The 17246-nt window shown below is 53.2% G+C and overlaps 1 protein-coding gene across 1 annotated transcript in view; it reads right to left on the bottom strand.

Moving 5' to 3' along the window:
* Tmem104 (transmembrane protein 104) overlaps positions 1–17246 on the bottom strand; it is a 59697-nt gene that overhangs the window by 25991 nt on the left and 16460 nt on the right. The window contains 2 exon segments of the mRNA XM_052758698.1: positions 16079–16187; positions 16561–16660. Coding sequence (XP_052614658.1) covers positions 16079–16187; positions 16561–16660 — 209 coding nt within the window.

Consider the following 17246-nt stretch of genomic DNA (forward strand, 5'->3'; position numbering starts at 1 on the left):
TCACTCCAGGGCTTCCCCTGTTAATTCAGCATGGGGGGTGGGGGGCGGGGGGTACTTCCTAGAACAGGAGCGATGGACCGCTGCGTGTCAGGGCTTCCCTAAACGCACAGGCTCTGGAAGGGCTGAGGGCAGAATTCACAGTTTAGATCATGTGAGCCCCAGAGGAGTGGGTTCAAGTGGTGGTGGCCACATGCCAAACGCACAGCTGAGCTGTCTGGATTGATCCTGGAGGGTATTTCAAATGAGAAAGGGAGGGATGCCAAGCTTGCAGGGCTGCTCCTGTTGAGTGCTGGGGGTTAAAAGCTAATTGGGGTTAATAGCATCTCGGCATGAACCCATTCCTAATTGAACTTGCAACACGTCCTTGAAGCGTAGTGAAGAAATGCTCGAGGATGCTATTTTTATTTCTCAAGTGGCTGTGAACATTTGGGGCTGGGAGTTTCATTTGCCTAACTGAATCACAAATTCTGGGGCTTCATCTACAACAGGCAGGTGAGCTCTGAGTGGGAGCATGAAGGGTGAAGGGGGCACTGAGTTCAGATCTCAGGGATGGGGTGAGGATCGGGTACAGACATCCTTAAGACAGCTCTGCTGAGTCACTCAATTTCTCAAAGTGCATCATATGTAGGGCATTTTCTCAATTAGTGATTGATGGGGGAGGGCCCAGCCCATTGAGGGTGGTGCCATTGTTGGGTTGGTGGTCCTGAGTTCTATAAGAAAGCAGGCTGAAGCCGGGCGGTGGTGGCGCACGCCTTTAATCCCAGCACTCGGGAGGCAGAGGCAGGTGGATCTTTGTGAGTTCGAGGCCAGCCTGGTCTACAGAGCGAGATCCAGGAAAGGCGCAAAGCTACAGAGAAACCCTGTCTCAAAAAACCAAAAAAAAAAAAAAAAAAAAAAGAAAGCAGGCTGAGCAAGCCATGGAGAGCAAGCTAGTAAGCAGCACCCTCTGTGGCCTCTGTATTAGCTCCTGCCTCCAGGTTCCTGCCCTGTTTGAGTTCCTGTCCTGACTTCCCTCAGTGATGGAAGTGTAAGCTGAAATAAACTCTTTCTCGCCCAAGTTGCCTTGGTCATGATGTTTCATCAATGCAATAGTAACCCTAACTAGGACAGAAGCTGGTACCAGGATCGTGGGGTACTGCTGTGACAGACCTGACCGTGTCTTTTTTCAGGGAAGACTGTGGAAGGACTGTGGAACTTTGGGCAAGGAGAGCCACTGAGTGCTCAAAGCTTGGTGAGCTGTCATGTAGAAACTTGGGAGGTAAGAATGTTAAGAAAATGCAGACAACAGAGGCCTGGCCTGTGAGGTTTCAGAGGAAGCAAAGATCCTACCAGGTCTTTTGTGTGAAGAATCTGGTGTCTGGTCAGCTGGAGCTGAAGAATCAGCTGTGATTACCAAGAGACCAATAGCCTTTGATCCCAGCACTCGGGAGGCAGAGGCAGGTGGATATCTATGAGTTCTAGGCCAGCCTGGCCTACAAAGCAAGTTCCAAGACAGCCAGGGCTGCACAGAGAAACCCTGTCGAGAGAGAGAGGAGAGAGAGGAGAGAGAGAGGGGAGGAGAGAGAGGGGAGAGAGGAGAGAGAGAGAGGGGAGAGAGGGGGAGAGGAGAGAGAGAGAGAGAGGAGAGAGAGAGAGAGAGAGAGAGAGAGAGAGAGAGAGAGAGAAAGAAGCTGAGGTTTATGCTGTGTGACAGGGCTGGAGTCCCTTATCTGAGTGCTGGGACCCCAACTCAGATCTTCTGCAAGAGCAGTATGGACTCTTCTGTGGCTTTTTTTTTCTTCCCCTGGATTCTTTGAGACAGGGTTTCTCTGTGTAGCCTTGGCTACCCTAGAACTCACTCTGTAGACTAGGCTGGCCTCTGTCTCCCGAGTGCTGCGATTAAAGGTGTGCGCCACTACACTCAGCTGTGGCATGGGCTCTTATGCTAATTTATCTCTGCAGTCCTCTGCCTCCCATTAAAAATGTATTCCTTTACTATGTAGGACATGTGTGCCACGTCATAGGTGTAGAGGTCAAAAACCATGGGACTGGTCCTTTCCTTCCACCTTTATGTGGGTTCTGAGGACCAAGCTTGTAGGCTTGTGCAGCAAGTGCCCGTGCCTGCTGAGCCTCCCGACCCTGTTCCCCTTTGGAGGACAACTGTAAATGAACAGGAGGAACCTAGCTGTCCACTTTATGACTCATCTTCCCGACCACTTCCCAGCCCCCACTCAGGTGAGTCACCTTCCTGACCTTCGATTTGTGGCAGGTTTTTGTTGCAAATCAAAAACCACCTTTCCCACTGACTTCTACATTACTGGGGGGGGGGGGCGGCGGAAAAGAGGAAGAAAGTCATCCTAAACAACCTGGGAGGGCACTAGGGTTCCGGCAACACCACACTGATGGAAATTTCACATGCCATCTCCCTGCCAAAAGGGGCCCATGTCTGCCCAGAACACAAGCCATGGCCCCCAGCAGCTGACTCTGTCACATCACCAGTCCCTCTGTGCCAGCCTTTAAAATCAGGACAAGGTCTGGCTCTTGGTCCAGGCAATGGTCCCCAGTGGCTAGGAAGCCTGCAGATGGGAGGTGGTTCTGGGACTGCATTCTGAGGGGTGCTGCTGGCAACCAACTCCCCCTGCCCAGAGCCTCCCCTAAACTCTCTGGGCTTCTGAGACCCAGGGCTGCTGCCTGTCATCTAGAGAGGCTTGGCCTTGGGGGCTGGGAGGAAGGGCTTTGAGAGCTGGCAAGGGAAGCAGCTCTTTGGAGCTCCTGCTTCCCAGGTAGGATGCTTTCTAATCCTGGCTACTGTTTCCACTTCAGAAAACAGGTGTTGAGAGGGATTAAAGGCTTTGTCCAAAATCTCAATTACTTAGCTGTAGCTGGGGCTGTGGCAGTGGAGACCTAAGAGCTCTGCCTGGAGGGACAGAACTGACTTTGGAAGCAGTAACCTGGTAATCCCCTGTTGGCAGGTCAGATGCAAAGAAGAGCAGGCAGGGGAGGAGGAGCTGGTGCAGGTGGGATGGCCTGCAGCCTGGACACATGCCGATTGCTTTCTCATGGCTCCTGTCCAACTTGGGCCGGTGCCTGCATAGCCTGCTGTGGTCTTTGCTCAGCTGACAAGCCAGATGGCACCCGGTGGTGGGCAGAGTTCCAAGAATCTGATGCCAGAGCTACAACCTTTGTGGTTTGGGGGAGAAGATAAATATTGTGGAAAATCCACACGGTCATTCACGTAATGACTATAAGCCATCGGGGTTTCTAATGGATGGTTATCTCCTCACAAACGAGACAGAGTGAGGTGGGATCTAGCAACACCAGGCCCAGGTGAGAGGTCACGTGGGGAGGGGAGGGGAGGGGGGAAGAGTGTGCATGCATGCATGCCTGCGTGTATACAAATGGGCATGCATATACATGCACAATGGGCTGTGGCAGTGGAGACCTAAGAGCTCTGCCTGGAGGGACAGAACTGACTTTGGAAGCAGTAACCTGGTAATCCCCTGTTGGCAGGTCAGATGCAAAGAAGAGCAGGCAGGGGAGCAGGAGTGGTGAGCCGGGGGGCCTCCAACTTCCACACATGTGGATGGCTTTTAATTGCTCCCCTCCAACTCAGTCCTCCAAAGGTGCTCTGGTCTTTGCTGAGGAAGAGTCTGTCCTGGTGGTAAGGACCAGAGGATGCTGTCCCTTGGGGAGAAGAGGAGCTGGCTGTATATGTGGAGCTGGCTTCGTCAGGCTAGGGCAGTGGCTACCCAAATGTAGCTGGCCCTAAGAATCCAGCAGGCCCAAACGATCCCTGAGCCCATGCAAGACAGAAGGCTCGTGAGACCGGAGAGTGAAGCCAAGGCATGGCAAGGGCTCAGAGCATGAGCATCCTTGGAAGATGCTGATGGGGGGGGGGGGGGGGGCGGGGGAGGGAGATAGACATGGAAGGGACTCTGGGAGGCAAGACAGAGTCTGCCAGGCGGACCCCATGGAGGGAGGTGCTTCCAGGTGGTTTTAAGCAAGGAAACAACAGTCAAATGCATCCACCTGGTTTGTACTTGGGACCTTGCGGGGGGTGGGGGGGGGGGGGGTGGTTCTTCTCAGTTTTAATAAGGTTTTTTTGTGTTTGTTTGTTTTTTCAGTTTCAATTTAATTTTTTTTCTTTGAGACAGGTTCTCTCTAGCTATATAGACCATGCTGGCCTGGAACTTGCAGAGATCCACCTGCCTCTGCTTCCCTGAGTGCTAGGATTAAAGGTGTGTGCCACCGTGCCCGGCTCTAATGAGTTTACAGGAGCTTTAATCCTGTGCTATGAAGGGTGCAGGGAGAACAGGACTATTCACTTGTTCCACAGGGACAGAGGAGTGGAAGCTGTCACAGGCCCTCCTAGGAGCCTATTGGAGGGTAGGCAAGAACATACAACACACACTTGACTAGCATAAGCTCTGTAGAAACCCGCACAGGACTGGGGGATGTGATGGTTAATTTTAATTGTCAACTTCACACAATCTAGAATTATCCTGAGAAGAAAGTCTCAGTGAGGAACTGCCCTGATCCGCTAGGCTGGTGGGTGTGTCTGTGAAGTGCTGTCTTAATCATGTTAATGTGGAAAGACCTGTCTTACTGTGGGTGGCACCATTCCCCAGGCAGGGGTCCTGGATTGTTTAAGTGAAGAAAGCGAGCCAAACACTAACAGGCATGAATGCAATCATCCTCTCTTTGTTGACTGTGGATGTGACCAGCTACTTCAAGTTCCTGCCTTTACTTCCCTGCAATGATGGACTGTAATCTGGAATTATAAGTTGAAATAAACTTTCTCCCCTAAGTTGCTTTTTAAAGCTTTTTGTTTTGGTTTGTTTTTTTGAGACAGGGTCTCTATACATAGTCCTGGCTGTCCTGGAACTCACTATGTAGACTAGGCTGGCTTCAAAGAGATCCTCCTGCCTCTGCTTCTTGGATGCTGGGATTAAAGGTGTGTGTCACTACACCCAGCTCTCTAATTGCTTCTTGACTAGGTGTTTTATCACAGGAATGGAATTATAACTAGGGAGGATGGGTGTGGTGAAGGGTGGTGGGGTTTGGACGCTTTGGAGGAGAGCAGTGCCTACATTCTGGCTCTCCAGGGCCACGGTGACAGGCACAAAGCCCAGAACTTCTGGAGCACTAGAGACTTGGGTTACTGGCCCTCACTTTAACTACTAAGTCTGCAGCTCAGACTTGTTTATTTTGGATGTCAAGGAAAGGCAAATAGGATTGCCAGATTGCAATTACATGAGAAAGCTGGCCATGTCCTTGGTCCCTAATCACTGTGGGCTGGGGAACCAGCAGGGGCTGTGCTGAAGGTCACCTTGGTCCTGAAAGGTCCTAAGAACCAGAGACTACAAAGGAAAGGCAGACTATATCATGAGTGATGAGGGCATAGGGACCCTCTGGGCCATCGATCCAGGCCCTAGCTCCCTTAGGGAAAAGCCCACACACTCTAGCTGATTCTGTTAGAACGAACCTGCTCTGGTACAATTGGTGGTGGGCAATACAGGCAGGTGGCTGTTCGAATCTCCCTGGTCAGCTGGAATCCCAGTGTTCTTGGACCTGGGGTCTGTCCCTTGATCTCCTGTCCTGCTCCAGGAACACCAAGAGGCAGGTCCACCATCTGCATCTGTCTGGCTACTCTCCAAGAGGTGTCAGGTGAGCACCTGAGAGCCTCTCAGTATCCTCCCTCCCTAGTTATATGCTCTTCTTGGGGAGAGCGATGGAGGAGGGAATGCTCCATGCTGGAGTGGGAGAGAGGGAAGGAGGGAGGAAGAGAGGGAGGGAGGGAGGGAGGGAGGAAAGTCAGGTGCCCAGAGTATGAGAACCCTGCAGAGAGGAACACACAGGCCAAGCTGGATCCACCTCTTTTTCCCTGCTGATAGCTGACCTCAGACAGACAGGAACTGAGTAACCTTGGAGGAGGGAGACAGCACATCAAGCTGCCTGCTGAATGAGCTCTGTTGAACTGGGTATGAGATATCACACTAGCAACCCCAACTTCCTCCCCAGCTGCTGGTCAGTGGGAGGTGCCCTCCATAGGGATCCCCCAAATGGCAGGTCTGAAGGCAGCTCAAGGGGACCATCCGGCAGGGACATGAACGCACCTGCTGCTCTCAGACAACACAGCAGCCTTCCGCGACTCTTCCCCGAGGGTGCTGAGAGCCTGCGCAGTCAGATACTTAGTCCCTGTGGGCATGGGAGCACATCAGTGACATTTCAGGAGGTTACTAGTGACCCCAGGCTAGGGACCTGGGGATGGTCTGGCCAACCTCCTTTCTCTGGAAGCCCCTGACCACCCACCCCTTCCATGACAGTACTTGGAAAGTAGGTCCATGAAGAAGACCAGAACAGCCTTTGCTGGGACAAGAGGATCTTTGTGTTGGCAAGGTTACCGACGTGAAAGACAGATTCCCAGGCCTCCCCCATAAGACCCAGGCATCTGCTAGGTCAGTTGGACAACTTAGCTTAGGGCCTTCTGCAAACTAGGCAAGTGCTCTGTTACTGAGCTGTGCTTCTAGCCTGGAGTCCCCAGACCATACTAATTAAAAAATTTTTAGTGTCTGTGTGTGTGTGTGTGTGTGTGTGTGTGTGTGTGTGTGTGTGTGTGTGCGCGCGCGCGCATTTATGTGGAGATCAGGTGACAACTCTGGAGTCAGTTTTCTCCTTCCACCCTTATGTAAATTCTGGGGATTAAACTCAGTCACCAGATTTTCATGGCCAACACCTCTATCTACTGAGCCATCTTGCATCCCATCCCCCCACCCAAATTTTTGATAAAGGGTATCTTGGCCAGTGGTCCAGGAACCAGACACTGAGAATCATCATTAAGGCCTTCATTACTGGCCTGGGGAAGGGGCAGCTGGGAAGTCGTCTTAGAGGGTTTACCTGCTGCTGGAGTTGGCAGAACACAACTTCTCCAAATAGGTGGGGTGGGGTAGGGCTACCTGGCCTATCGTAAGTTGTCAGCACCTCTGAGCCCTGTGCCTGGTCCCATCAAGGTTTCTTGGAACCATTTTATTTTATTTTATATTTTTTTGGATCTATGCTGAGAAAGCTATTGCCACAGGCTGAATGAAACACCCTGGGTGGCTTGTGACCCTCCCTGCCTTCTAGATTCGCACTCTCACAGTATCCGCGTAGCAACACCCTAGGCAGCACTTCCCTCTGAGCTGGAAGGCTTATTAAGATGTGTCTCCATCTTCTCAGCTCATCCACAAGACTTCCCGAGCTCCTGCTCATTAATCACACGGCATCATTAATATGCACCTAATTGTTTAGCTCTGCATCGAGTCCTTCACACTGTGCCTCACACTGCTTTTTGCTGCCTATAAACCCTCTGGGGTTCTATGGCTCCCTCTGCCTTTGCAGGGCCCGGGTATACTGGAGAGTGCACCTGGATTGCTTTGGCACCAGTGTGCATGGCCAGCGCTGGGACATAGCTATGTGAAGGAACATGTTTATTACTTCAGAGTGAATGCTTCATTTCATTAAGCAATTATTGCTGCCCCAGGACCACTGTGCTGGATGGTTTTATGTCAACTTGACATGCGTTAGAGTCATCTGAGGAAGGAACCTCAATTGAGAAAATGCTTCCATAAGATTGGGCTATAGGCAAGCCTGTAGGGCATTTTCTTAATTAATGAATGATCCATCCCATTATGAATGGTGCCATCCCTGGCTGGTGGTCCTGGTTTTATAAGTAAGCCACGGGGAGAAAGCCAGTGAGCAGCACCCCTCTATGGCCTCTGCATCAGCTCCTCCTCCAGGTTCCTGCTCTGTTTGAGCTGCCTTGGCTTCCCTCAGTGGACCGTGATTCAGGACATGGAAGCCAAATAAACCCTTTCCTCTCCAAGCTGTTTTTGGTTATGATGTTTCATCGCAGCCATAGTAACCCTAACTAAGACAGCCACTATTTAGAAGGCTTCTGCTTACAACATGCATCCCATACCAGAGAATGAGCATTGCTCAGAGGAACAGTCCTGCCTCCTCAAATCCAGCAGGGTCACCAGGTGTCATGGCCTGATCTCTAGGACAGAAGGAGCAGACCAAGAGGAGAGTAGTTTGGTTAAGTATTTAATCATAGTAAGGAGGGTTTGGTAAGCCGCTTAAGAGGTTGTAGTCTTTTGTGAATCTTTTTTCTCCCTATGAAATAAAAATGGCGGTGGTGGGTTAGGGATCCATCTGAAGTTATCAGGATATTTCCTTAAAGAATATAAGGGGGGCATCACAGCACATGCTATACCAACACCTGGGAGGTGGAAGCAAGAAGATCATGTGTTCAAAGCTAACCAGGGCTACATAGTGAACTGGAAGCCAGCTTGGACTACAAAACAAGACACTCTCAATTAGACCAGGCTGGAGAGATGGCTCAGTGGTTAAGAGTGTGTACTGCTCTTGTAGAGGATCTGAGGTGGGTTCCTAGTACCCACACTGGGTGGCTTATAACTGCCTGTGACTCCAGGTCCAGGTGTCCAGTGCCACCTTCTGGATCCACAACCACTGGCACTCACATGTGCACATGTCCCCCAACCCCAACATATACACCTAATTAAAACTAAAATAAATTAAACCAAACAAAACCCCAAACCTAAACCAACCAACCAAAGTAGGAAGTCATTTTTATTTAGCCCTGTGCCCAGCCATGCCCACGGAAGCAGAGGGCATACAGAGCAGTGAGCAGCCTAGACTGCTGAGTTATGGGAGCCTGCCCAGGGCCCAGCTCCAGTAGTAATGGCTGGAAACATCACACATACGCATGTACATGCATATGCAGAGGTGAGATCAGCCTGGTGGCTGGGAAAGTATGGCTCCCCAAGTTTTTACCCCCTGACTAGGCTGCTCATAAACAAGGAGGGCTCAAGTGTACAGCTTGGGGTCTGACTGTGATCAGTGTGCACAAAAACAGTCCTGAACACAAAAACAGTGCAGAAGGTCCTCGGCAGGGATGAGCGCCCCACGGAGACCTACTTGGAAGCTCCCCAACCAAATGGGCAGTGGTGTGAGTGTGAGTGTGGGGATATGCTATGGCTCTGGGATGCCTTTCTAGCTCAGGGGTCCAAGTGTGGTGCTGGGTGGGGATGTCCCTGGAACTATTCTTTGGTGGGCTGCTTATGGAGATCACCCCAATCTGGCATCTGCCTATTTCTCCAGCTACCTGAGCCAGGCTTTGAATTTCTGTACCTGTGTACACGAATACCCACTGCCTCTCTTTACACAAGAGATGGGTCTAAAGTTCTACTTCCAAGAGCTCAGTTTTCATAGGATGACACTGTAAATACACCGGGGATGGCGACATATTCTCCAGTGAGGTAGGAACAACTCATTTCATATGTTTGCATTTTCCCATAACTGGAATATGTTGGGGGCAGGGGCAAGATATCAGTATACCTGCCTCCACCTGCATTTCTAAACTCGGGAACAGGGAGAAGAAAGGGCCAGCCAGTAGGTAAGTCCAGCCATTATCTCCTCAGGTGCTCCAGAATGAACTGGCTCACTTTGGGGACATGCTGTCTGCAAAGCTGTACTAGTTTCTAGACAAAGAAGCCAAATTTGGGACACACGAGACACCCTAACAGGGCCAGAGAGACACTTAACTTGCCGGGATGAGCAGGGGGTCTGAGTGGCCCTTTTTACCTTGAGGGACCCTGACTAGTACTTATGAGGGGCTGGGTGAACAGGGGGTCTGAGTGGCCCTTTTTACCTTGAGGGACCCTGACTAGTACTATGAGGGGCTGGGTAAGGAGGCAGTTGAGGCAGAAGACCTGCCTGTTGCCTCAGGATCCTGAGTCCCAGACCTGGGCTCTTCACTGAGGTGGCTTGGGGATCATACACTGTCCTCCAAGCTGGTGCATCAGGTACTGGCCGTGGTAGCAGCGGGACACGGGCCATGATGGATGGTGGGCTTAATGCCAGCTGATAGAACCCATGTTCCTGAGAGTGCCATTAAAAATAAAAACAACTTTCCCACTGAGCAGGAGGCGGCAGCTCAGGCCCAACCCCCAGAGGGCACAGTGGGGGAAGGAGAGGGAAGTTGCCACGGTGTGCCTCAGGGAGGTGACACCCGGGTATCCTCCGGAAGGAGAGGGTGGGTCTGTGGCAGTGAACAAGCAAGAACAGAAAGGTCTGGAGGTCTGAGAGACCACAGCCGAGTGACAGTGTCACAGCGGGTCCATGGGATCCCTAGACAAGGGCTGACAAAACAAGCCAGTGCTGGAGCAAGTGACAGGCAGTCTGAATGTCATTCAGAGACAGGGTGGGGAGAGTCCACACACACACACACACACACACACACACACACACACACACACACACACACGGCCGCTCCTGTATGAGACAGGCCGGCTCCTGTGATTGATTTCCTCGTAAAGGAAAGAGACAAGCTGACCCTTCCACGGCTGCCATTCCAACCTGAGCTTGGTCACTGCCAGATGCTGGGATTCACTGCACATTAGGCCCAGAGAGCAGGCACCTGAATTTCCAGGGAGTGGAAGAAATTCACCCTTCCCGAGTCCCTGACTCCTGGGATGAAAGCAGAGGGTTCAGCATTCGTGGAGATAAACTGGGTCTAGGGGCCACCCGCTCCGAGTTACAGGACTGGATTTGGTCATGATTGCTCTACTCACACCTGTGCGGCCGGCCACCTGGGGGGTGACCAGCATCCTTTCAGGAGGGAGAATGGGGCGGGTGACCAGCAAAACAAACCCAAGTATGCAGGGCCTCCAGAACTGAAGGAGATGGAGCTGCCTAAGACATGCTGGGAAGGAGGAGAGGAGGAGATTGAGTCCCTCACTGTGCCCACGAATCTGTCACCTGGATACCCTCAACCTATGAGCCCTGCCCTCCCCACCTCAGGCACTGGGAATTACCTGACTGGCTCTGGCTTGATGCTGGGGTGAGTCCTAACTTGTGTGACAGATGAAGGATGCTCCCCAAAGACACCCCTCACCAGGTTGCCGGATTTTCTGGACTCTCAGTTTCTAAGAGGGATCCTCCACAGATGGCCTCGTCAGAGCTCTTAACCAGTCATCCCGAGAACCCCTCCCTGTTCTCGTCTCCCCGTTTCCATGCGCGGTCTGCACTGCACACGACGGGGGGCGGGGCGGGGCGGCACCCACCCATTTCTCCTGCAGCTTGGCAGGGCCTGAGTGTGTGACAGCCTGGAGGCACAGCACTGTGGCCTGGAGAGCAGCCGGGTCCTGTGACACTGCGGCTGCTCCCAAGACTTACGCCTCTTGTTAATGTCCCTTTCTCACTGGTCCTGAAGGCCTCTAGGCCACCTCCTGCCCCAGAATGGGTAAGGATGAATATTCAAGCGTTGGCAGCGGTGACCCACTTATTAGCAGATGCTAGACAGCCCCAGGGCACAATGGCTGATGTCGAAAGTACAAAGCAACTTTGGCAGCGGAAGGGAATGTCCTTGGGAAGAGACTCACTTCCAACCTTACTTGAGTATTAGGAACAATCCGGTTTGCTCCCTGGGAACGAGAGACAGAATGCAGCAACGAGAGAGAGAACGCTTCAAAATCGACGGGAGGGTCAGCCCAGTGCAGCCCAGCCCCTGGTAGAGGTCATGCTGTGGGGCTGGCAAGCTGGTCCCCAAGCTGGGCAGCATAGCCAGGGCTGCCCTGCACACAGCACTCTGTCCCGAGCCTGTCAGAGCACTGAGGAGAGCCTGCTGAGCCGCTGAGCCGCTGTCGGCCTGGGTCTGGGGAGCCTGAGGAAGCCACTCTCTGTGAGGACAGCATGAACTTGACGGTGTGACACACAGAAGCCACTGCTCACATGCCATGCCTATGTCACGTGTGGCGGGGTACTCCTGTAATTCCAGCACTGGGGAGGCAGAGGCAGGAAGATGAGGCGTCAAGGCCAGATTCGGTAACATGGTGAGCTCAAAGACAGCGTGGACTGCAAGAGCCCCTCGCTACAAAACAAAACCACACCCGGAAAGGCAACAACAAACAAGCCTCACCAAGCCAGGGTGAGCCGAGCTGAGACACAGAGATGCTTGGCTGCGGGATCTCACACCCTCATGAGGAGGACACACTGTCCTTGCCTGTCTGTGCCTTCAATATTCTAGGAAGAAACATTTGGGTTGAAAAGAGGAACTAACTGCTGTTTTAAATGTCACAGACAGTCAAAGGACAGAGCTATAGCACAGGGACAATCAGAAGGAGTGGGCAGGGCTCTTGAGAAGGCTCAGGAGGAACCCCCTAATGTAACCTGGCAGGGTGACCTGCTCCTCTAGGGAGAAGCTGGCAAGCAGCGCTGCTCTGAGCTCCTTCCTCTTCTTGAGGGGTTATCTGGAGGGAGGCTGGGGAGGATGCCCTCCACCTGCAGAGGGGGCCAGGCACCTGACAGTTGTGAATAGGCTGCCCCTCTCCTCCCAGTCAACTGTGTTCCAGGGGTGCGTTGCACAACTCCTGCTGAGAACAAACTGGGGTCACCTTGTCCTGTCCCAAAGCCCCCTGCTCAACGTGGCCAGTTTGTGCCTGGGTTTCCAGCAGGCTAAGCTCCGCTCTGCCATCTGCGCTCTGGCTCAGCTGGGCTGGTGCCTGTTGATGCCTGTGACCCTGCAGCATCTGCCCACCTGAAGTGGCAGAAGCTGTCAGCTTCCAGCTCCTAGGGAGCCTTCATTGACCCGTGATGGCCTGTGGGAGGAGGGGTGGCGCTGGATGAAGATCCGGGACAAGGGGCAGAATGCAGGCTGGGAGTGCTGCAGAAACAAGCAACCCAGACAAGCGCCACAGCAGGCACCGGAGGAGAGCGGCCCGAGGCTAGACTTCACACACAAGCCCATTGCTCCACTGGGACCCTGGCTCCTTGGCACTGTGGCACAGAATCAAAATGGCACGTTTCCCTTTTCTTAGGTGTGTACCATGTATGCATGTGAGGGTGCACCCACTTGTATGTGATCATGTGAAAACCAGTGACACACTCCTGTATCAGTCACATGTCTCTGGTATCAACCTCCACCTTATTTTTTGAGGCCAGGTCTCTTGCTGAACTTGGAGTTCACCATTTTGGCTAGACCAGCTGGCCATGAGCCACTGGGATCCTTCTGCTCCCTCTCCCGCCTTGCGCTGGGGTTAGACATGCGTGCCTCCGAGACTGGTTTTCACATGGGCACCAGATATCTCAACGCGGGCCCCCACTTTACCCACTGAGCCCTCTTCTCAACCTTGCCACTCATTTTTCCTAGTCCCTGCCACATTATGACTCTCTCTCCTCCCAGTGCCAGTGCCAGGACATGCACCAGGGCTGAGCAAGGTCTCGAGTTTTTAGTCAGGGCACCTGACACTTTCCCATTTCGTCTTTCAGGAGCAGGGGAAGGGGGCTCAGGACCCAAAGTCAACTGAAGCAGATCCTGTGAACGCTCATGGGCCCGAATGACAGTCCCCAGGTCGCTGCTGTGGCAGTGTGTCAAGACACCCGAGAGTGCACTTGAAGCAGTGGGTGATGCAGGGGACCCTCAGCGCCCCAAGCACCCTGCTCCAAGGCCAACACAGGGATGAAGAAGGAGGAACTGACTCATCAGCTGCACTGGGAATCATGGGAAGTAGCTGGGGGCCACCAGGGGAAGGGAGGAGGGATTTTCCATCTCTTAAGGGAAGGGGCTTTGGGAGGCAACTGGTGGCTGCTGGTGGAGAAAGCACCCTTCTTGACGTCATCAGATGCTACCCACAGGCCGGTCTCAGAAGTAGTTAAGATCCCACCTATTCTCATTCTCTGTGCGCTTCTCGGGGGCTTTCCTGAGCTGGTTTCCAGAGGACTGTCTGCACATTAAGCCACAATATAAAAGCCTGTTTCTTTATCCCACAGAACATACTGTTCCAGAATAGCAATGAAGACATGATTATTATGAAGTCCTTTTAAAGACGCAGACGGGAGGGCATCATTTACCTGAGATGATTTATGTGTGGGGTGGGAGGGAGTCTTCAGTCTACTCTCAACTGCTTGCTGCCCTGCTAACGTTTTGGGTGGACCCTGACGATCCTCAAAATCAGACCAGCTGGTGGTGAAAGGCATGAGGCTAGAGCCTTTGGAAGGGAGGGACCACTTGATCCTGAGTGACGAGAGGCCAGGTTAGAGGATGTCGGCCCTACGTCTGAGATCCAAAGAGGTTACTTGCTAGGGTCTCGTTCTCCTTAGTTGGGAAGGAAAGATGCCCTGATCGTCTGCTAGGAGACTCAGGCCCGCAGAAAGTTGCCAGCATCCTTACTATCTCCCTTCTAGCTCCTTGGGGGAGGGGTCTGCAGACAGATAAAGCCCTAGCACTGTGTCAGGTGGCTGTGCCGCTTTCCTGGACCACAGACCATGGGGACCACATGCAAAGCTGAAAAGGAACCTCCAAGATGACGCCCAGACGCTCAGGCCTCTGAACTGCGTGAAGGATGCAGGCGAGGCGAAGGTTCTGGGCAGACTGGGGCTCAGGCACGGACAGTGTGTACTACCCAGAGAGAAGGCTCCCAGGGGGCACTAGTCTTCGCCTTCCTACTCTGAAGGCTTGGCCTCTCAGGCTGGAGTGCTCGAAGGCACCAGGACAATTAGCTCCGTGAGTTATAAGTGCAATATCTGGGAGATGAAGGTAGTAATTAATGCCCGTCTGCTTTCCTGAGGAGTTCCTTCTGTTCTGTCAGAGTTATTGAGACTCGGGGAAGGAGGCTTCCATCATGTGGAAGGTTTACAGAAAAGACTGCAGAAACAATTTAACACAGCAATAACAATGCTTCTGAATAATTCACCAAGCAAACGGCAGCATCCAATACCCCTGTGCTTGGTATCCACTGTGCTGCAGGGTGGGAGTATACCAGGCAGAGCCTGCAGACTGTGGTGGCCTCCCCGGTGGGGACCCACCAGAGCAGCTCAGCTGCTGTCACTCCTCCTTGGAGCACCCAGACACCGTCCTCATTCTCCTCCTGCTCCCTACACCTGGGGAGGAACTGATTCAGAGGGGCCTTAATTGGGGCATACTGAAATGCTAAGAGGCTAACAAAGCCTCATTGGACCTCTCCTGACTTGGCACCTGGCTGCCTGCTGGGTTCCTGTGCCCACTCCAGGGCCGCAGGGGTGGACCTGGGCACCGGATGATGTAACTTGCTATCAAATACCTGCTGCACTTTCAATGGGAGGGTGAAATTCTACTAGCACACAAAGTCCTAGGGAGGGCTGCCTGCCCCAGTGGGGACACAGACCACAGAGTGACAGCTATAGGAACACAGACAGGACACAGCTCCTGAACCCTAGCCTGCAGGGTCCTTCAGGAGCCTACTTGGTCGGAAAGATGAAACCCACTCAGTAGTCCTTGGGATTAGTAAGTCCAGACCCCAGCAGCACAGATGACAGGGTCCAGGGAACCCTGAGCTGGGACAGGGGTGACCCAAGTCAAGAGGCTCCTGGCAGAAAGACCCTGCTCTCTCCCCGCCCCTTCACATCGGTAAAGCCGCCACGGCCAGGACTGAGTGGCATCCAGCACACCTGACCACGTGTCAGGGCTGAGAAGAACCAAGTGGGGGCAGAAAGGACCAAGAGACGCCACCAAAGCTGGAGGGAAACATTCCTGAGCCTGCCTCTGGTGCCTTGTCGTCTTATTATCTGAGGCCTGTCTGGTGTATTAGTCAGCTCCACCCCCACCACGCCACAGCACGAAGCAATCAAGAGTGAGGCAGGCGATTCATCCTCTTCCCTCATCCATGGGAAGACAGGAAGAAGGCTGGGTTGAGCCCAACCTGTCTGGAGAGTCTGTCTGTGGTCAGGGTCAACTGGAAGATGGACCAGTCTTGTCTATCCTGCTGGTGTGCGCCTAGCTGGCCTGGAGTGAGGCCAAGACCCAGAAAGTCTCTGGAACACAAGACCTTTGCAGGTATCCCTCAAACTGCACCAGCTCATGGCAATCTGCTGGCCTGGACCTGGAGGCCCATTCCAAGCCACATTTGACTCTGCGGCTAAGACCTCACTTGGGAGTCAGAGTGAAGACAATGTGCAGGACTCCTCTCTGGAGAGAGGGCTGGGACAGAGAAGAAAAGGGGTTCAAACACTCTCTGCCACGCACGCTGGCCTGGTGTGCCCCAGGTCGCGAGAGGACACTCACCAGGTAGATCCTGTAGGCATCCACCCGGCGCAGGGGCCCCCAGCACAGGTCAGTGTCGTTGTATTTGGTGTCTGTGTCCACGCCACAGGAGTCATTTCCAGACACACTGCTGAAGAGAGCAATCGGCAAACGTGGGCTCAGCACAGGCCCCTGCTTGGCTAGGAAGAGACCAGGGGCCTGCACTCCCACTTTTCATAACTGTCCCTGAGGACAAGCCACACTTGTTCACGCAGCACCACGACTCCGAGGGCCGGGAACCCAAGCTACCTTCTTGACGGGACAGGAAAGGGGAGAGCACGAGGCAGAAGTGCCTCGTGCGGACAGAGGGCACAGCTGGGCCTTCTGTGTGGACAAGGACCTTAGGTGGGCCGTGCCCTCGGCTGTGGGTGTGTTTAGGGCTGTAGTGTGGAAGACCCTCTGCCCTGCTGGTGGAGGAGGCCTGTGGGTCTGCAACCAGGGAGAAAGACGAGGGGGCTACTCACCAGGTCACCTGCATGAGGGAGAAGGGCACAGCTGCAGCGTAGATGGCGAGGTCTCCGTACAGGTAAACGATGATGCAGAAATAGAACAGGTTGACCCCCACTGAAAGCAACAGAGCCACAGGTCAGGGAGCCAGAGACGGACGCGTCGGCGTCCTTTTTTGACGCCTGAGTCTTTCTTCACCGCTTCCGCTGCTCTCAGCTCTTCAGGCCATTCGCCTTCTACAAAAGGTGGAAAAAAATGACCCCGAATTCCTGTTTCTTATTCTAGCTGGCTACACTGTGAGGCTGGCAGGAGATGCATCAGCTTGGGACTGGTGCCCGAGATAGCTCGACGAGGCTTGGAGATCAGAGGGAGGAATCAAATCTATACTGGCTGGGTGAGAGAGATGGCGGGGTAAGGGCACTTGCCACCACACCTGAGGATCTGTGTCTGATCCCTGAAGTCCACACGGTAGGAGGGAAGAACCAATGTCAGCAGGCTGTCCCGTGCCCCACTCACATGCCCCGCCCCCAAACAAAATAAATACATCAAATGTAAAAAAGGAAATGGATTTGGGTTCAAAGAGCCAGGCTGATGCCCTGGATAAGCTCAGGCACTGGCAGGCGGGGCCGGCACCTAAGGGTCATGGTCCAGACAACCAGCTCCACACTTACATCTAGACTAAGTGTTCAAGTTCCTGATGTCA

This window comes from Peromyscus californicus, unplaced genomic scaffold, assembly GCF_007827085.1.
Source record: "Peromyscus californicus insignis strain IS unplaced genomic scaffold, ASM782708v3 Scaffold_3__1_contigs__length_106647218, whole genome shotgun sequence".
Taxonomy (NCBI): domain Eukaryota; kingdom Metazoa; phylum Chordata; class Mammalia; order Rodentia; family Cricetidae; genus Peromyscus; species Peromyscus californicus.